The sequence below is a fragment of the Alosa pseudoharengus genome, unplaced genomic scaffold, assembly GCF_046254945.1.
Source record: "Alosa pseudoharengus isolate Yale_2024_CS ecotype anadromous, Long Island Sound unplaced genomic scaffold, YU_APseudo_1.1 YU_APseudo_1.1_scf_15, whole genome shotgun sequence".
Classification (NCBI taxonomy): domain Eukaryota; kingdom Metazoa; phylum Chordata; class Actinopteri; order Clupeiformes; family Clupeidae; genus Alosa; species Alosa pseudoharengus.
The window spans coordinates 8,209,274-8,224,988 of record NW_027468620.1 but is presented as its reverse complement, the minus strand read 5'-3'; the positions used below and the strand labels follow the sequence as shown (position 1 = coordinate 8,224,988).

The 15,715-nt window shown below is 42.5% G+C and overlaps 1 protein-coding gene across 1 annotated transcript; it reads right to left on the bottom strand.

Annotated features, from left to right (window-relative positions):
* Positions 1-2,760: 2,760 nt before the first annotated feature.
* On the bottom strand, positions 2,761-14,997 carry hkdc1 (hexokinase domain containing 1). The gene is made up of 18 exons (XM_076285409.1): positions 14,838-14,997; positions 13,371-13,533; positions 12,910-13,058; positions 12,591-12,710; positions 12,302-12,397; positions 11,884-11,983; positions 11,443-11,626; positions 11,000-11,155; positions 9,979-10,212; positions 9,405-9,709; positions 8,646-8,794; positions 8,046-8,165; positions 5,871-5,966; positions 5,587-5,686; positions 5,072-5,255; positions 4,451-4,606; positions 3,825-4,058; positions 2,761-3,358 (listed from the first exon to the last, which is right to left on the bottom strand). Exons 1-18 carry the CDS (start codon positions 14,898-14,900, stop codon positions 3,220-3,222), a joined length of 2,748 nt encoding a protein of 915 aa, XP_076141524.1. The 5' UTR covers positions 14,901-14,997; the 3' UTR covers positions 2,761-3,219.
* Positions 14,998-15,715: the final 718 nt, after the last annotated feature.

Genomic DNA, 15,715 nt, shown 5'->3' with positions numbered 1-15,715 from the left:
AAAACATCTCCCTGCACCAACCCCCTCAAGAGCTCAACTTTACGTACGTGTGACAGTGACTGAGACTCGCCGTCGCTGTCCATGGCTGAAGGCGGGTAGTCCACACAAGCAGATTAGTTAATCCGAAAGTCAGTCGAACCAATTTGCTTTTCCAGATTGGATTCCTTAGGGATTTAAGTGCGGGTGCTTACACAATCGAATTGCGACCACAGCACTGTACAGTCCTTGGACCTCTGAGCTGTCTGTGCTGTCTGTTCCCCTTGTGATATTTCTGAATGAAAGCTCTTATTGTTGGTCAACAACAAAAAAGATGCAGAATGCACAGAGAAAACTTCTTTCGCTGATGAAATAACAGAACATAATCAGAATATCTGAACGACACAGTACTTTTCAAACGACAAGGAGCAGGCCTGAGTTCTTGGATGCACTGAGGAAGTTTACCCAGATTGCAGTGCATTAGTTTCAGGAGAGCATGAATATACTTATGGAACAGGGTTAATCTATTAGTCATTGGGTAATGCTTTGCTAAAGGACAAAAACAGAGGGCAGGTCATTATCTCATTCAATATCAAGAGGAAGATTCAGCACAGGTGAACAGGTGTACAGGTGAACCAGTTCTCTCTGTCTCTCTGCCAATGTGTGTGTGTCTTTATGTGCATGCATGCAGACGTGCATGCATGCCATCGCACAGTACCAAATGTGTGTGCTTGTGTGTGTGTGTGTGTGCATGTGCATGTGCGGCAGCGTGCATCTATCTCTTCTGTTTACGTGCAGCCACACAGGAGCGCCAGTCTCATATGCCCCCCCCATCCCCATCCCACCAGCTGAGCTGCTAACCTGCACGCAGCGCATCCACCTACATGACAGAGAGAGAGAGAGAGAGAAAGAGACATAGAGAGATAGAAAAAGAGAAAGAGAAAAGGAGAGAAAGAGAGGGAGTCAGAAAAAGAGATAGAGAGAAAGAGAAAAGGTGAGAGAGAAAGAGAGAGAAATAGAGAAAATGATTTATCCTTTATCCACAATCAGTTCTTTCTATCAGAACCTCCATATTAACTACCCAAAACATGGCATCTGCACTAAGGTCTGGGGTGAGAGTGATGCTGTAGAGCAGGATGTGTGTGTGTGTGTCTGTGTGTGTGTGTGTGGAGATGGCTGGTATGGAGCAGTGGCTGGGTTGCTCGTAGGACAGCGGGGATTAGGGTGAGTCATTTCTTCCCCCCCTCCTCCTGACCAGCAGGCAGGGAGGCGGCCAGTGAGTGCGTGGAGCTCGTGAGTGACACATCGCGCAGCTCACCCGGGTTAAACTCCTCGTCTTAATCCCACCTCAGCTCTCATTTGGCCAGCGTGCACCTGTACCTGCTGAGCCAGCTCAGGTACTACAGCGAGTGTCTTCCGCCATTTCTGTCATTACAGGAGTGTCTACAAATGAGGAATGGCAAACCAGATGCCAACGTTTCGACATGATTGAAAACATGGAGTGTTAAATTCATCTTGGAGTTTGAAAGCAACATGATAATTACAATTTTCAGAGATTATTTTAAAAAAATGAAACAAAAAGGGAGAAAAGGCTATTCGTATTTGAGAGATGGCCCTAAAAATTCTATATCGATTGTGATACTAAGTCTGGCGTCTATTGTAATTCTGACTAGAGCAAATGAAAAATCTAGGGCTGCAGGATCAATATGTCCTTAGGGTAGAGAGACCAGTTGCCCAATGCATAAGCAAATTAGTGTGACACGGAATCAAAAATACAGAATCTGGGTCAATGACTTTAAACAGACTGAATGGACACAGCTCAGTTTGGTCAAATGTATTACACAGCATGTATCAAACAAAGATAAAATGTACAACCTTGGTTTTAGGGAAGATGTCTGTCTCATATCAAGGACAAATAGGGCCACTTTGCTGTGACTGGCCTTGGAAGTGATGGTGAGGTTAATCAGTGCTGGTTGTGTTAGGAGGCAGGCGGAGTGTTTCAGATCCCAGTGAGAGTGAGTGTGTCTCGGCGTGCATCCCTGGGGCCCGCAGACACGTGCTGCCTTTGGAGCTTTCTGGGGAACTGCATCAGGGGCACACGCAGGGCTCGGATGAATAGTGTATAACATTCCATTCCGGCCAACTCCCCCCTCTTGCACTGCTCCAGGCCACAGCACGCCATTCCTTCAGTTCACTCGTGCAAAGCTAGCACACTCGCACGCACACGCACAGGAGCGTGCGCACACACACACACTCACACTCACACACACACTCACACACACTTAGACGCGTGCGCGCGCGCACACACGCGCACACACACACACACACACACACACACACACACACACACACACACACACACACACACACACACACACACACACACACACACACACACACACACACACACACACACACACACACACAGAGGCTACCCACACGTCTAACTGCCTCGATACCATCAGAGTGGCAAACACCTGACAAAACAAAGACAGCATTTATGCATCATGAGGTCAGTGGGATCTGGTCAGCCGTGTTTCATGAAAGACCGTTTTGTGAAGGCCCAGTACAGGTAATTACATTTCAGGACTTAGCAGCGCTAATCTTCCATACGTTCATCTTCCAGACAGAACAGTAGCCTTTGGTGCGCTTTCTGATTGCTATTTCATGGTCCATTACGTTGCAAAAAAATCCAACTGGCTCAAACATTAACAACTTTATCACTGTTAGGTCACCTCCATCCGCATACAGATAGACTGATAAAATACTTTCGTTTGTTTGTCCAAGACAATGCCATGGTTAATTCAAATATCATTCAAAGCTCCAAACAGTCAGCATTCCAGAGATAAGTGTACATAGTCACACTAAGCTGACTTCAGTTATCAATGTTTGAGTTTTAACCTTTTTTTTTACTGACATACAGCAAACAGTAACTTCATGAAGGGGTTTAGGGAACTTGACAGCCATTTTTCAAACTTGTACACAAACTGTACAATACATGTCCGTCTTTTGCTGCTTTTACATAAGATTAATATTGAGAAGATACCCTGATTAGCCTTTAAATCATTCTGTAACATTTTACAGTCCAGTTAAAATCATAGATGACCGTTACACAAGCTGTTTGGCATTCAAGATGTCTGCTGAATTTCCCATGATAACTCAAGACTCCAGTTGGTTTTGCATGAATCGCTCTTATCAGCAGTCTTGTCTGAACAGGCCAGAGTCATCTGGAAGTTTTGTATGTTATGTCTCGCCAGTGAAGCTCTTTGCCACCGCCGTGATAAGCGCAGCCCCTTTTCCACTGCCATCCTCTGATAGGACAAACTCCACGTCACATTTGGGAGCCAGCTCCTTCACCGTGGCCTTGAGAATCCGTGAGAAACTAGGACCAAAAGAAAACATATTAGCTGTGGCAACTTTTGAACTTTTTAGAGCAGTGTTTCCCAAACTTTCTTTCTGGGGACCCACTTTTTAAAAATGACAGACCATCGCGACCCATTCACTTCAGAGCAAACAATCATCCACCAATATTGTTTTATTGTTTTAGGCCACAGGTTCTTAAACTTTTCTATGCCCCCCCCCCCCCCAAGAAAAAAAACATTCTACAGTGCCATATCTGGATACGTAATAGCGCCTACTACGTCTGGCCTAATACCACAACTATTACAGGGATTGGTGATGCACTGACTCTTCAGTTTCCCACAATTCTGCAATCTCAATTACACATGAAACAATGTTAAATACTTTCAAAGAGGTAAAAAGTTTTGTACAAACACACAACAGTGACAGATGTGACAGATGTGTTAGTTAGATGGTTGGATGTATGACACTAAGAGCCCATGACTTACTGTGGATGGAGCTTGTAGAGAGTCCCGTCCACCCCCACGGTCACCTCCAGGTGGTCCAGTCCTCGGTTCTCACGGATCTTGTCGACCACGGCGGCCATTCCGGCTCCGCAGAGCTGGGCGGCGCGGCGAGACACGGCCCCACACACCTCCTTCACGATGATACTGTCATCACAGGTGCTGTCCAGGCCCAGGTGCTGCAGGATGGACCTCACTTGGAGAAGGGCCAGCCGGTCACTGTGCGGAGATTTTTAAAAGAAAGTATACTTCAGAAATGCCAGACATGCCACAATTCATCATTCCAATCAAGGCCTAATAAAGCATCCTTCAAATTTGACAGAAGTGTTTACTGACGCTATGGTGAAATTATAGCATCATGCATGCTTGCATCAATATTTTAATTCTAATAATAATCTTTTAATACACAATAATGTCTTTCCTGGTGGTATTTACAGATATACAGACAGATGTCACTTGTCACTGCTTACATAACTAAACAATATCTTGTAGAATGTTCAATGGTAAGACAACCTTACTGAGTGTGAATTAGATTCAATAACTCTAATTAACATTACAACACTGAAATAGAACTGGGAGCCAAGGGACTACGACAGACAAATGCACTGCACCTCTCAATCTGTGAGAGAAACTTGGTCTCAAAGATGCCCCTGGTCTTCAGGGGTTCTGTGATGCGGCCTCGAAACAGCAGCCCGCGGCTTGTCAGGTCAATCAGGATTTGTCGCACAATCTCTCCCAAGTACATACCGCTGGTCATTTTTTCAAACCTGCGGCCAGTGGAAGCAGATATAGGTGAAAAATGCATCATAAGCAGACATATTTTAGTGTCTACTTTCCTCCTTTTGTCCTTTTGTCTTCCTGTCATATTAAATGTCAAACTCTGCTTTGCTGTAATCGGTATCATGATGCCCTCTAGTGGTCATACTGCTCAACTGAATTAATAGCAACAAAAATGTTGAAAGGCTCCACAGTTAGAGAACAAGCAAAAAAATGAACATCATAAAACTGTTACATTTGTCACACATAAAAAGTATCTCTCTTTATCCATCATTTACATGCCCACCCATCCATCAATCAAAATGTTTTGCAATTACAGGGAGATACAGGGCTTAACAATCCACATCCCTTTTACCATTTTTCCAGTCCTAATTTAAAACAAAAAGTGTTTTACAAAGATTTACCAACACATTCACAAGAGCCACTTAAAGTGCCCCCCTTTGGGTGCTCCATACCTCTGTTTTCCACTGTTCAGGGAGCCCTCATCCACCTCTTTGTCATACTTGGTCCTGATGTCCTCAATACAGCCGTTTTCCCCGAAACCCCCCCACTCTGTGTTGACACACATCTGTCCCTCGTCGCCCTCCACCGTCTCAATGTTCCTCATCTCCTCCATGTAGCACACGTTGCTGCCCGTGCCTGAAACAGTGCAGAGGACAGGAAGACTGACTGACAAGACAAGGCCTCAATGTCTCAAGAGAGACCTCATAATTGGGTCTCTCTTTAAGTGTGAATTAAGTACTAGAAAATAATTACAGTATGCTTAAATAGCACAGTGGAATCATTTAAAAGTTCTTTCGTAAGATAAAATCAAGAGCATACATTACATACAACTAGTTTGCAACAGTGTCTAACTAACATATATAAAACTGTGTCTAACCAAAAGCTTTAAAACAGTCTAAGCAAGAAAATTGATTTGATCAGAACACTGTAATTGTGGCATCTGAGTTTCAACTGTTGAATGACCTACCAGCGATGAGTCCAATCTCACATTTGGGATCCTCGTACGCACAGGTCATCATTGTGCCAACAGTGTCATTCACAACAGCAACAATGTCAAGATCAAATTCCTAGAGACATTATGAAATGTGGTGACTAAAAATAACAATGTAAAACCATCACATTTTTTTTCCATCATATTAATCCAATATTGACAGAGATAATCTCTCCAAAATCACTATGCACTAAAATAAACTGTCCACAGGGAAAAGATGCTTGGTTGTTATCATATCATATTTGATGCTACAGACTCACATTTCTTCTTTTGATGGCTTCTCTCAACATGTCGACTACATCATTTCCTTCGCAGTCTGTGGCTTTGAAGCCTTTCGTCCAGCTGACTAACGTCCCCTGGGAGAGTTAACACAATTGAGAAAAAATTAGAGAAAACGTACAAACCCGTTCATTTGAGATCCTCTGTTCTTGACAGAGACAGTTTCGTTGAGCAATCAAAAACCTTCACCTGTTTTTTTAATGCACACATACAGATCAACAGAGATGGCAAAAGTACTCACTTTCCATACTCAAGTAGAAGTACAAATACTTGTGTTAAAAAATACTCTGGTAAAAGTAGAAGTACTGGTTTAACTTCTTTACTCAAATAAAAGTAACAAAGTACAGACTTGGAAATTTACTTACAGTATAAAAGTAAAAGTAGTCTTGTGAATGACAACCATTTTTTATGCAACAGCACCTGGACCACACAAATGTTACCAGAGTGCAAGAGTGCCCGTCTCTCTTTTTAAATCTTCCCATAACCTGTTTGGCCATTTATTGGCTTTCTCCTCCAACATTGCACTCCCTACTTCAGAGGGCAGTGTGTTCTTTTGGCCTACCATCAAATGCTGGACATCTTTAGAAAGCTAAGATCCTGTAGTTTCTTAGGAAGCACTGGCACAGAGTTATAGAGCCTAGAATATTGTTTTTTTCTTTCTGTGAGATAACAAGCATCTCTGAACTGACTACATTTCAGCCCTCTAGGTCACTTGATATGATTTTAGAAACACAATTGAGCCCTAACACCAGGTCTTGCGAAGCTGTGTGCAAAAGTAGATCAATATAAAATGAAAAACCTGTATTTTAGACCATTATTTGCCAAGGTATGCTCATGCGTTTTGTAATGCCTTATGGAAACTCCTCATAGGACTTTTGGTTACCCAAAATGCTTACTGACAATAAAAATCTGCATTTCTGAGGTTTCTTGTAGACTATTTGGATTGTGTGTCAGGTTCTGATATAGAATGACTACACAAAATGGAAAAATTACACAAAAGGCTCTATTTTTGCATTTTCTTTGTTGGCTTCATGCGTGTGTATAAGATGGACTATACATCTGCACAACTAATATTGGATAAAACAACATGAATATTTAATTCCTATGGATTCCTGTGAATATTTCAAGATCAGGAATGTAGTGGTAAAATAAGAGGTGGGTAAACTATGAATTCTGTGATCACAGTAAGGTATCAGATTTTTAGAAAAGGCATTCAGAACATGTTTGATGATGTGCGGTTATTGTCAAATGTTTATAACAATACAAGTGGCATTAAGTGGTTCATATAGTGTTGATGAGTGTACATATTGTTATTGTGGATAATACAGTGTGATTTTTAAATGCTAACAGTTGTAATTGGTGAATAAACTCTTTTGAGAGGTGGATAAACTCTAATAAGAGGTGGAGAAACTATTTCTGAAATTTCAGTGGTGGGTAAACTGCGTTTAGTCTGCTTGCGTTTAGCGGCCTCCACTAGCCTACATCTGTTCAAGTCCCAAGGCTGCATCTAGCCTACTTATTGCTAAGGATATAGGCTACACTGCAGCTAGAAGTTAGGGAAGCACCAAAGGCGAGGAGAGGAGGAGGGCATTAGGCTATTGACTAAATTTAATTGAGACATACTACTACGTCCTAACGTTAACGTTACTGCCATTAAGCTGCAATGATTTGCCGCGAATGAATGCCGCCCAAATCAAGTCATCTTGTAGTGGTGCGTCAAGTGGCCTATATTCCGACCCGCTATTGTGAAAAATAATAACGGTAGGCTGAAATTATTTGAAACTAAAGTAACGAGCCAGTTTTGTAAAATGTAAGAGTAGAAAGTACCGATTTTTGTGTTAGTAGGAGTAAGGAGTAAAAGTAAAAAGTCGCCTCAAAAATAAATAGTGAAGTAAAATAAAAATATCTGAAAAATCTACTTGAGTACAGTAACGATGTATTTGTACTTCGTTACTTCCCATCTCTGCAGATCAACTTGGCAAAGTAGCTGGAATTGTATTCTTCATTTTGTAAGTCGCTTTGGATAAAGGCGTCTACTAAATGAATCAATGCAAATGTAATAATCCCAATAGACAAATTAGCTGAATTAATAAAGATAAAGTGTGGAGACATTTATGTTTGTTTGTTTATGTTTATGGTATTTGGCAGACGTGTACCTTGTCGATGCCAGCCTGTTGACAGGGGAATGAGAAGGTGAAGCCCAGGGGGAGACGCGTGTTCTTCATGCCCATGTAGTCCAGGAAGTCAGAGATGCACTGAACGATGTGATCAAACAGCTGCAGGACAGAAACCCAAGAGAGCTTGATAGTTAGCTTAACTCCTCAAATAGCCTAGGGGTTATGTCTTCAATACAGATATGTATGCATCTGTCAGCAGATAGGATTGGTGTAATTCACATTTTGCTTGAAAAGCCCAGTGAAATGCCCTCAATGCCCTCAGACTGTTCTGTTGGTGATATACAGTATTTTGGCCCACAAATGTTGCTTTGTTGGTGATTTTGTTTTTGATGGCAAATAGGCTTGGTCACCGTAGGAAATTCCCTACCAATAGCACATTAAATTTAACACCTCTCCCCTGAAATCACAAATGTGTCCCTGAACTAAATGTGTGTTTTGTTTAAGGGTTTTGTTTAAGGGTAGAATACATGAGAAGAGGTAGTGCAATGACATCTTCAACTGATTCTAGCAATACAGACTAAAACTCCAGATGAGGTACTCTCTCAGTTCACCACTTGGACATTCCTCTCCAGGTCTCACCTCCTCTCCTGTGCCCTGCATGATCTCATGAGGAATGGCGTAGATCTTGTTGTACATGCGGACAGACTTGCGTATGCCAGTCCTGATCTTCACCACCAGGACCCGGAAGTTAGTTCCCCCCAGGTCCAGGGCCAGGTACTTTCCCGTCTCTGCAACACAAGGTGTTTGATCTTAAGCTACAAAGTTCCTGTTGCGAACCTTTTGAGATAAATGTGCGTGCCAAAGAAAATGTCCTGCTGAACACATTGCTTCAGAAATTGTTCTCCCTCTCTGAACAACAGTCAAATCAGGTCAAATGGTCAGATGATCTCCCATACCAGTACAGAGAAACTGTAGCCTACTTAATTTGTTTAAGTGTTATAGAGTGTGTGTTATAGTACTCTCTCAAACTGTTAAGGCACCCACTAACACAGACATGAGACAGACACAGTACTTATCAAAACAATCTTCACTTGATGCTGAATCAAAACTATGACAGCTACAAGTACTTCAATCTTAGGTTGAGAAATTGGAATCAGAGTCCAGCTTTTTGGGCAGTGGTAGGGTAGCGTGGTAGTGGTGGTGGGGACTAAGGAACTAGGCTGGCGCGCACTGTGAATTCAAGTAGCCTACCGGCTGCCACAGCTGTGCCCTTGGGCATGGTACTTAACCCCGAGTTGCTCTGAGGAGACTGACCCTTGTAATAATTGACATGTGTAAGTCACTTAGTATATGAAAAGCGTCAGTCAAAATGAATAGACGAAAAAGTGAATTTGTCACCTGAGCCGTCGGGCGTGCGGCAGACGTAGGAGGGCAGCATTTTGACGGAGGCCGTGGCGTGCGAGTCCTTCTTCAGCCCCCGCTCCAGCTCCACCCTCATGCGGTCCCTCACCTGACGCAGCTGCTCCTGGTCCAGCCTGAAGAGGTCCAGTGTGTCGGCGACATGCTGCCGCTGCGACAGCAGGCGCTGGGCCACAGCCGTGACCATGGCGGCGCCCTTGCTGCTGCCACTCTCGGACAGCACGAAGCGCACGTGGCAGTCGGGAACGAGGCGCCGGACAACCTTATGAAGCCGTTTAGGAAACCTTAGGAGAGAAACTTGTGTTACTGTACAACACTGTAACATCATTAACATCTATTGAAACTTAATTAAGTTTTCATTTTAACACATGGAATGACCTCTTAACATACAACACAAATTCAACTACAAGTCTACGAAAACACACAATATCATGACAACTGGAGTATGAGAAATCAGGTTACCTACTCACACAATAGATCAATAAATTGCAATAAATCAATAGACTGCAGCATTGATTTCTCCACACATCATGCACTGTCTGTGTGAACGTACTGTGGGTGCATCCTGTAGACAGTTCCGTCCATCCCCACTGTGGTCTTCAGAGTCTTGAGCTTGCGGTTCTCTCGGATGCGGGTGAGGATGGCGGCTAGCGCTGCGGCGCACAGGTTGGCCGACCTGAAGGACACGATGGTGCACACGTGCTGGACGGCGATGCAGTCGTCCGTGGAGGGCTGGAGCCCCAGCTCTGTCAGGATCTCCATGGTGTTCTTCAGCCCATCTTTGTACCTGTAAAATGCAGTCACATCACTTTCACAACACACCTTATGTCACATTAAACAGAGGAGTCACTAATATACATAACAAACATAGACTTTGAATTCTGTAACTGACCAAAATCTTGGCCAATTTGTTAGTAGAGTGAAATTAATTAAATTGCATTGAATTTAGACATTATTTGGCTGGTTTTACAGGGAAGGTGCTTGACACCACATACTGTATATGTCTGTGTACCTCAAAATATGTGATTGTGTTGGATAATAGTATGACTATTACTATGTATAGACTATTACTATGACTAGACATATAGCAGCACAGTCATTCAGTCATTTCCTCAAATTTACGTTTTATATTTAATCTACACAACTTCAGAACATCATTTTGACAATACTTTACTGTTAGCATAAAGCTGGCCTACGCTAGGACATTCTGTAATATGCTACAATTACAGTATGATATTGAAAATAGAGTTGAATTATCAAAATTCTAATGTAAATGGCCTTGAAATAAAGGCAACATTTCCACCAATGCCTTTTTTGCCAAAGCCTTTCAGCCTTACGAAACAAAGCGCTTACCCTGCTGTGAAACTAGATAGATAGATAGATAGATAGATAGATAGATAGATAGATAGATAGATAGATAGATGTGTACTTTATTCATCCCAAGGGAAATTTTAGGCATCTAACTCTCACATACATAAAAACACCCCCACTCCTGTGACCACTGACCATTACCATTATTCACTCACTGATGAGAGGTGACCCAGGATGGTTAAATGGCTAAAAAATCCTCTTACTGTTCAATCTGGCAGACGTGTTTTGTCTGGAATTTGCCTTTGGTGCGTAGAGCATCAGAGATGACTCCCCCAAACAGCAGGCCCTTCTTAGCCATCTTTAGCAGGATCAGGCGCACCAGCTCTCCCATGTACATGCCACTCACCATTTTCTCAAACCTGGACACACGCACATAGACATACTTCACTGCCACATACTATTAATGTTGGTGGTAATAGTCACAGAAAGAGGTAGAGCAATCCAGTAAAGGAGAAAACAAAAGAAAATCAAAACTTAAACGTGGTACTGTGCATGTGTTTAGATCTCCTCCTTTCGGCACCCAGATTTGAAGAGGTGAAGCACATTTCACAGCAAATTCTTGGCCTCTTAGACGTGTGGTTTTGTGTGCCTTTAATGAATGCGTACAGACGTACAGTGTTCACTCCACAGTCCAAGGCACACTTACAGCTGCTTTCCAGCGTTTGAAGATGCTGCGTCAATCTCGCGGTCAAAGTTGGTGATAAAGTCCTCCAGTGCGCCATCGTCGCCGAACGCACCCCACTCTGTGTTGATGCACATCCGACCCTCGTCTCCCTCCACCAGGTCGATGTGTCTCAGCTCCTCCATGTAGCACGCGTTGGTCCCAGTGCCTGGGCGGGAGGAGAACATTAAGAGAGACAATAAGACCCACAACAACAACAACAACAACAACAACAACAACAACAACAACAATGACAACAACAACAACAACAACAACAACAATGACAACAACGACAACAACAACAACAACAACAATGACAACAATGACAACAACAACAATGACAACAACAACAACAACAATGACAACATTAACTTGCATTTATATAGCGCTTTATCATGACACATGGATAAAATAATGCAAACTCACCAACTATGACACCAACTTCACAGCGCTGGTCGTCATATCCACAAGTCATCATGGTGCCCACTGTGTCATTGACCAGGGCCAGCACATCAACATCGATATCCTGCACATGCCAAAAGGTCAAATCAATATGTGTGTCGAAACAAGTTATAAGTAGAACACCAAGTTATAAATAGAACACCAAGTTATAAATAGAACTTCAAGTTATAAATAGAACTCCACATTCTATTTGTGCACAGTCATTTAGCTACGTTTTGGTGCCAATTCTTCAGAGAGCAGACTGAAAAAAGTCTTTATTATGCATATATTTCTCAAGCTACAGTATAAATAACTGAATGCTATAGATGGCTGACTTTTTACATAGTGTATTGACACTGAGCAGGAATCAGTAACAGAGTTGAAGACAAAATGGTTTCTTTACCCGGACTCGGTTGATGGCCTCCCTTAAAGACTGCACCACATTTGAGCCCTGCACTCCTCTCACTTTGAAGTGTTTTGACCATGACAGCAAAACACCCTGGAAATAACCACAACAGAGTCCAGCATAGGACATTCGCTACAAGGATCATGTAATATGGTATGCTATCAAGGCATCATGGCAACAACATAATCGCTAAGTAAGATCAGTCAAGGAAGGTTTCGCCAATAGACAGACTTGTCATCTATGGTAAACAAATATTTAGTAAGTGTAGATTTGAACTATACTGTACCTCGTCTAGCTTTGATTGAACGCATGGAAATGAGAACGTAAAGCCAAGTGGTTTCTTCTTTTGATTGATGCCATTTTTCTGCATGAAGTCCTTCAGAGACTCAGCCACATGGTCGAACAGCTGAAATGTGGAATATGTCATGAAATACCCATAATCCTGTGCATTCATATGGTAAGACCTTTCTAAGTGATGTGGCCGTCACATCCTACTTCTTGATTGTGCCAACACTTCTTTACATCTATAACACTTCTTTACATCTATAGAAGGAAATAAATAAATTGAAGTGCGATAAACAGCCTGGGGGGGGGGGGGCTCTCACCTCTGTGCCTCTACCACTGAAGAGCTCCCCTGGGATAGGGTAGGTCTCGCTCTCCATCTGAACCTTCCTCTTGCCGTTCTCAGACACCTTCACCTGAAGTACCTTAAACTTGGAGCCCCCTAGGTCCAGTGCCAAAAACTCACCCTTTTCTAAAGGAAACACATTAGCCAGACCAGCCCACACATCACCATACATGTAGAAGACACTTGGCACAGGGCACTGGGCAGTATCCATTCATCCATGGCGTGTGCAATCAATGGTGTGCAAATATATCTGTATAATGTCTCACAATAGTCTGCTGATTCAAAATACTCATATCTGTAAAAAAAAGCTACGGTAATATATTCATTAAGACATTTTAATCTGTGTTCTACTATTGAGGAAAACATTCTATTAACCAGGCTGAAGAATGGAGCAGGTGCTGTCACTAAGTCTCTCCCAACGATTATGTGACATCTCACCTGAGCCATCTGGGGTGGAGTGGACATGGGTCGGCAGCATCTTCACAGCAGCAGTGGCATTGCTCTCCCTGGACAGGCCTTTCTTCATCTCGGCACGGAAGCGCGTGGAGATGTCCTTCAACTGCTCGTCCGAAAGGCGCATGGCGTACAGAAACCTGTCGACCTGCAGGAGAAATGACCATTCTGTCACCAGACGAGACTACTCAGATAATGTGAATCATACACGGACACGGAAACATCTGTAGAGCTTTTGAGGTTGTGCATGACATACCTCATGATATATCAACAGGTAACATTCTCAGCACATATAATGCAGATAAGATACAGTATAGTTTACAGCTAAGGGATTTTCAAAAGAGTTTATGTGAGCACATTTCTGAAGCACTTTAAGTAATGCAAGTGTTGTTGACGTCTGTTAAAGGAAGCTGTTTGTTGTCTTTGTCACCACAGTAGCAGGGTTGACATTTGGAAAAGGAATTCTGGAAACACCCTTGGTTAATGTGCAACAACTGCAAAAATTCTGTTTAAATCTTTTGAATTAAAATAAAACAGCAACAGCCATTGTGTTTGTTTGATTTGAAGTTGCCTTTGTCTGAGCAGGTGATTCAGTTGGCTTGTTTGAGATTTGGTGCCTTTGGCCTTGTACTCAACTTCCTGTGACCAAACATCAAAGAAAGCAAAATAGTGTTTGTGTGTGTGTGTGTGAGAGAGAGAGAGAAAGACAGAGAGTAATGCAAGTAATGCTCAAAGCCAACACAATGTAGACAACAACTCTCACTGAATATTATACAAACACAACTTTACTGACAAGGACACCACAGTAAAACTCAAGCCATTTACACCACGGTCATCCCTTCATCCAACTGAACGGAAAGTGGATGAGTCTGTCTCTATGTGATTATAGACACAGAGGGCAAGGTCCCCTTTCTCGCTGGCATTCCCCACTGTCACCACACATGGCCTGATGAAGCCCAGCGGTTAATGATTTGTCAGGGAACAGTGTGAAATGGATGGCCATTCATCACCAACAGCAGAAGAGGTGCTCCTCGCTGACAAACCCATCAGAGGGATTACACAAACGCAGACCGACAGTGAAGAATGTTTTTGTTCATGCAGGAGACTAACTTGAGATTCCACAAGAAAAGCACAAGGATATTTTTAAGTGTTGGAGGGATGTCCCAGATATATGTGCTGAAATATTGGGCAAATCTGCCATGTATGATATCTATGAATAAAAGATCTCTATAAGACTAGTATTTTAGTTTATGATTAAGTACTATGTCATTTGCTTCATTGCTTCTTATTAACATGGCAAATTACATTCAGTGCATAGGTGTGTAAGAAACAACTGAGAATGAAGCTAGACACTTGACATGACAGAATATCCACATCCACCAAACCACCAGAGTTCAACTGAGACAAACAACTGATGGTTTCACAGACACACAAAAAAAAAAATAACTTCACCTTTTGGATTTGGTCCTCCTGAAGCTTAGAGAAGTAAAACGAGACTAAGTGCACAGCAAACATCTTGACTCCTTAGATCAGGTCCGTTCAGTTCAGTTCTGTTTAAAAGTACTCTAAAGAAAATAAAAAAGCCTTTTCTTCAATTCAAAACAGTTGCATGTGTTCTTTGAGATTATGTCCCTCCTTGTGCACTTGAAACTTTTAGCTCTCCAGTTCTCAGTGTTTCAGTTAAGCTGCTGTGATCTTAAAGGGAGAATTTCCCTCTCTGGACTGTTTTTCTCAGTACTGAGGATTTAAGGTCCTGCCCTCCCTCCCTCTCTCCTTCAGCTCAATAATTAATGGCCCAGCCCCCCACCCCACCTCTCCTCAGACACCCACCCTTGGACCTCTCCTAGCAATGAGCCATTGGCTTAAGGCCAGTCAGAGGTCTTTCGTAAGTGAACGAACGATCAGTGTGGTGGCAAGATGAAAACTGAACCCTGCTAAGAAGGACAATGGTGCAAAAATAAACGGAGGTGAACATTTTATAAACACAGAACATATCTATTGTGTTCTGTGACTGTAGCATAAGCATATCAGGAAAAAGGGGGACGAAATCTCCTTATATTCAAACTTATATATTATAACTTATATTCAAAGTCAAGTCATGCTTCATAATCTGAACATTTAAGTGAAGATTATGAGAGAAGCTTTATACGGGACGGAAGCACATTGACTACCCATGTCTGGCAGTAGTGAAGTATTAATTTGAACAGCTCTGGCCTCCACGGGTCTATGGCATTCTGGGTAACTGGTGTTCATTTAATAGAACACAGCCATTTAAAGGTACAGTCAGCGATTGTATGCAATTTCAAGCCAATAACATTTTTTTTTCACAT

Excerpts from the sequence above, each read along its gene's own strand:
- hkdc1 (XM_076285409.1), bottom strand. The coding sequence starts at position 14,900 with ATGTTTGCTGTGCACTTAGTCTCGTTTTACTTCTCTAAGCTTCAGGAG. Across the intron at positions 11,156-11,442 it reads TCAAACGCTGGAAAGCAGCT|GTTTGAGAAAATGGTGAGTG; the intron begins GTAAGTGTGCCT and ends GCGTGTGTCCAG. Across the intron at positions 4,607-5,071 it reads CTGAACAGTGGAAAACAGAG|GTTTGAAAAAATGACCAGCG; the intron begins GTATGGAGCACC and ends CACTGGCCGCAG.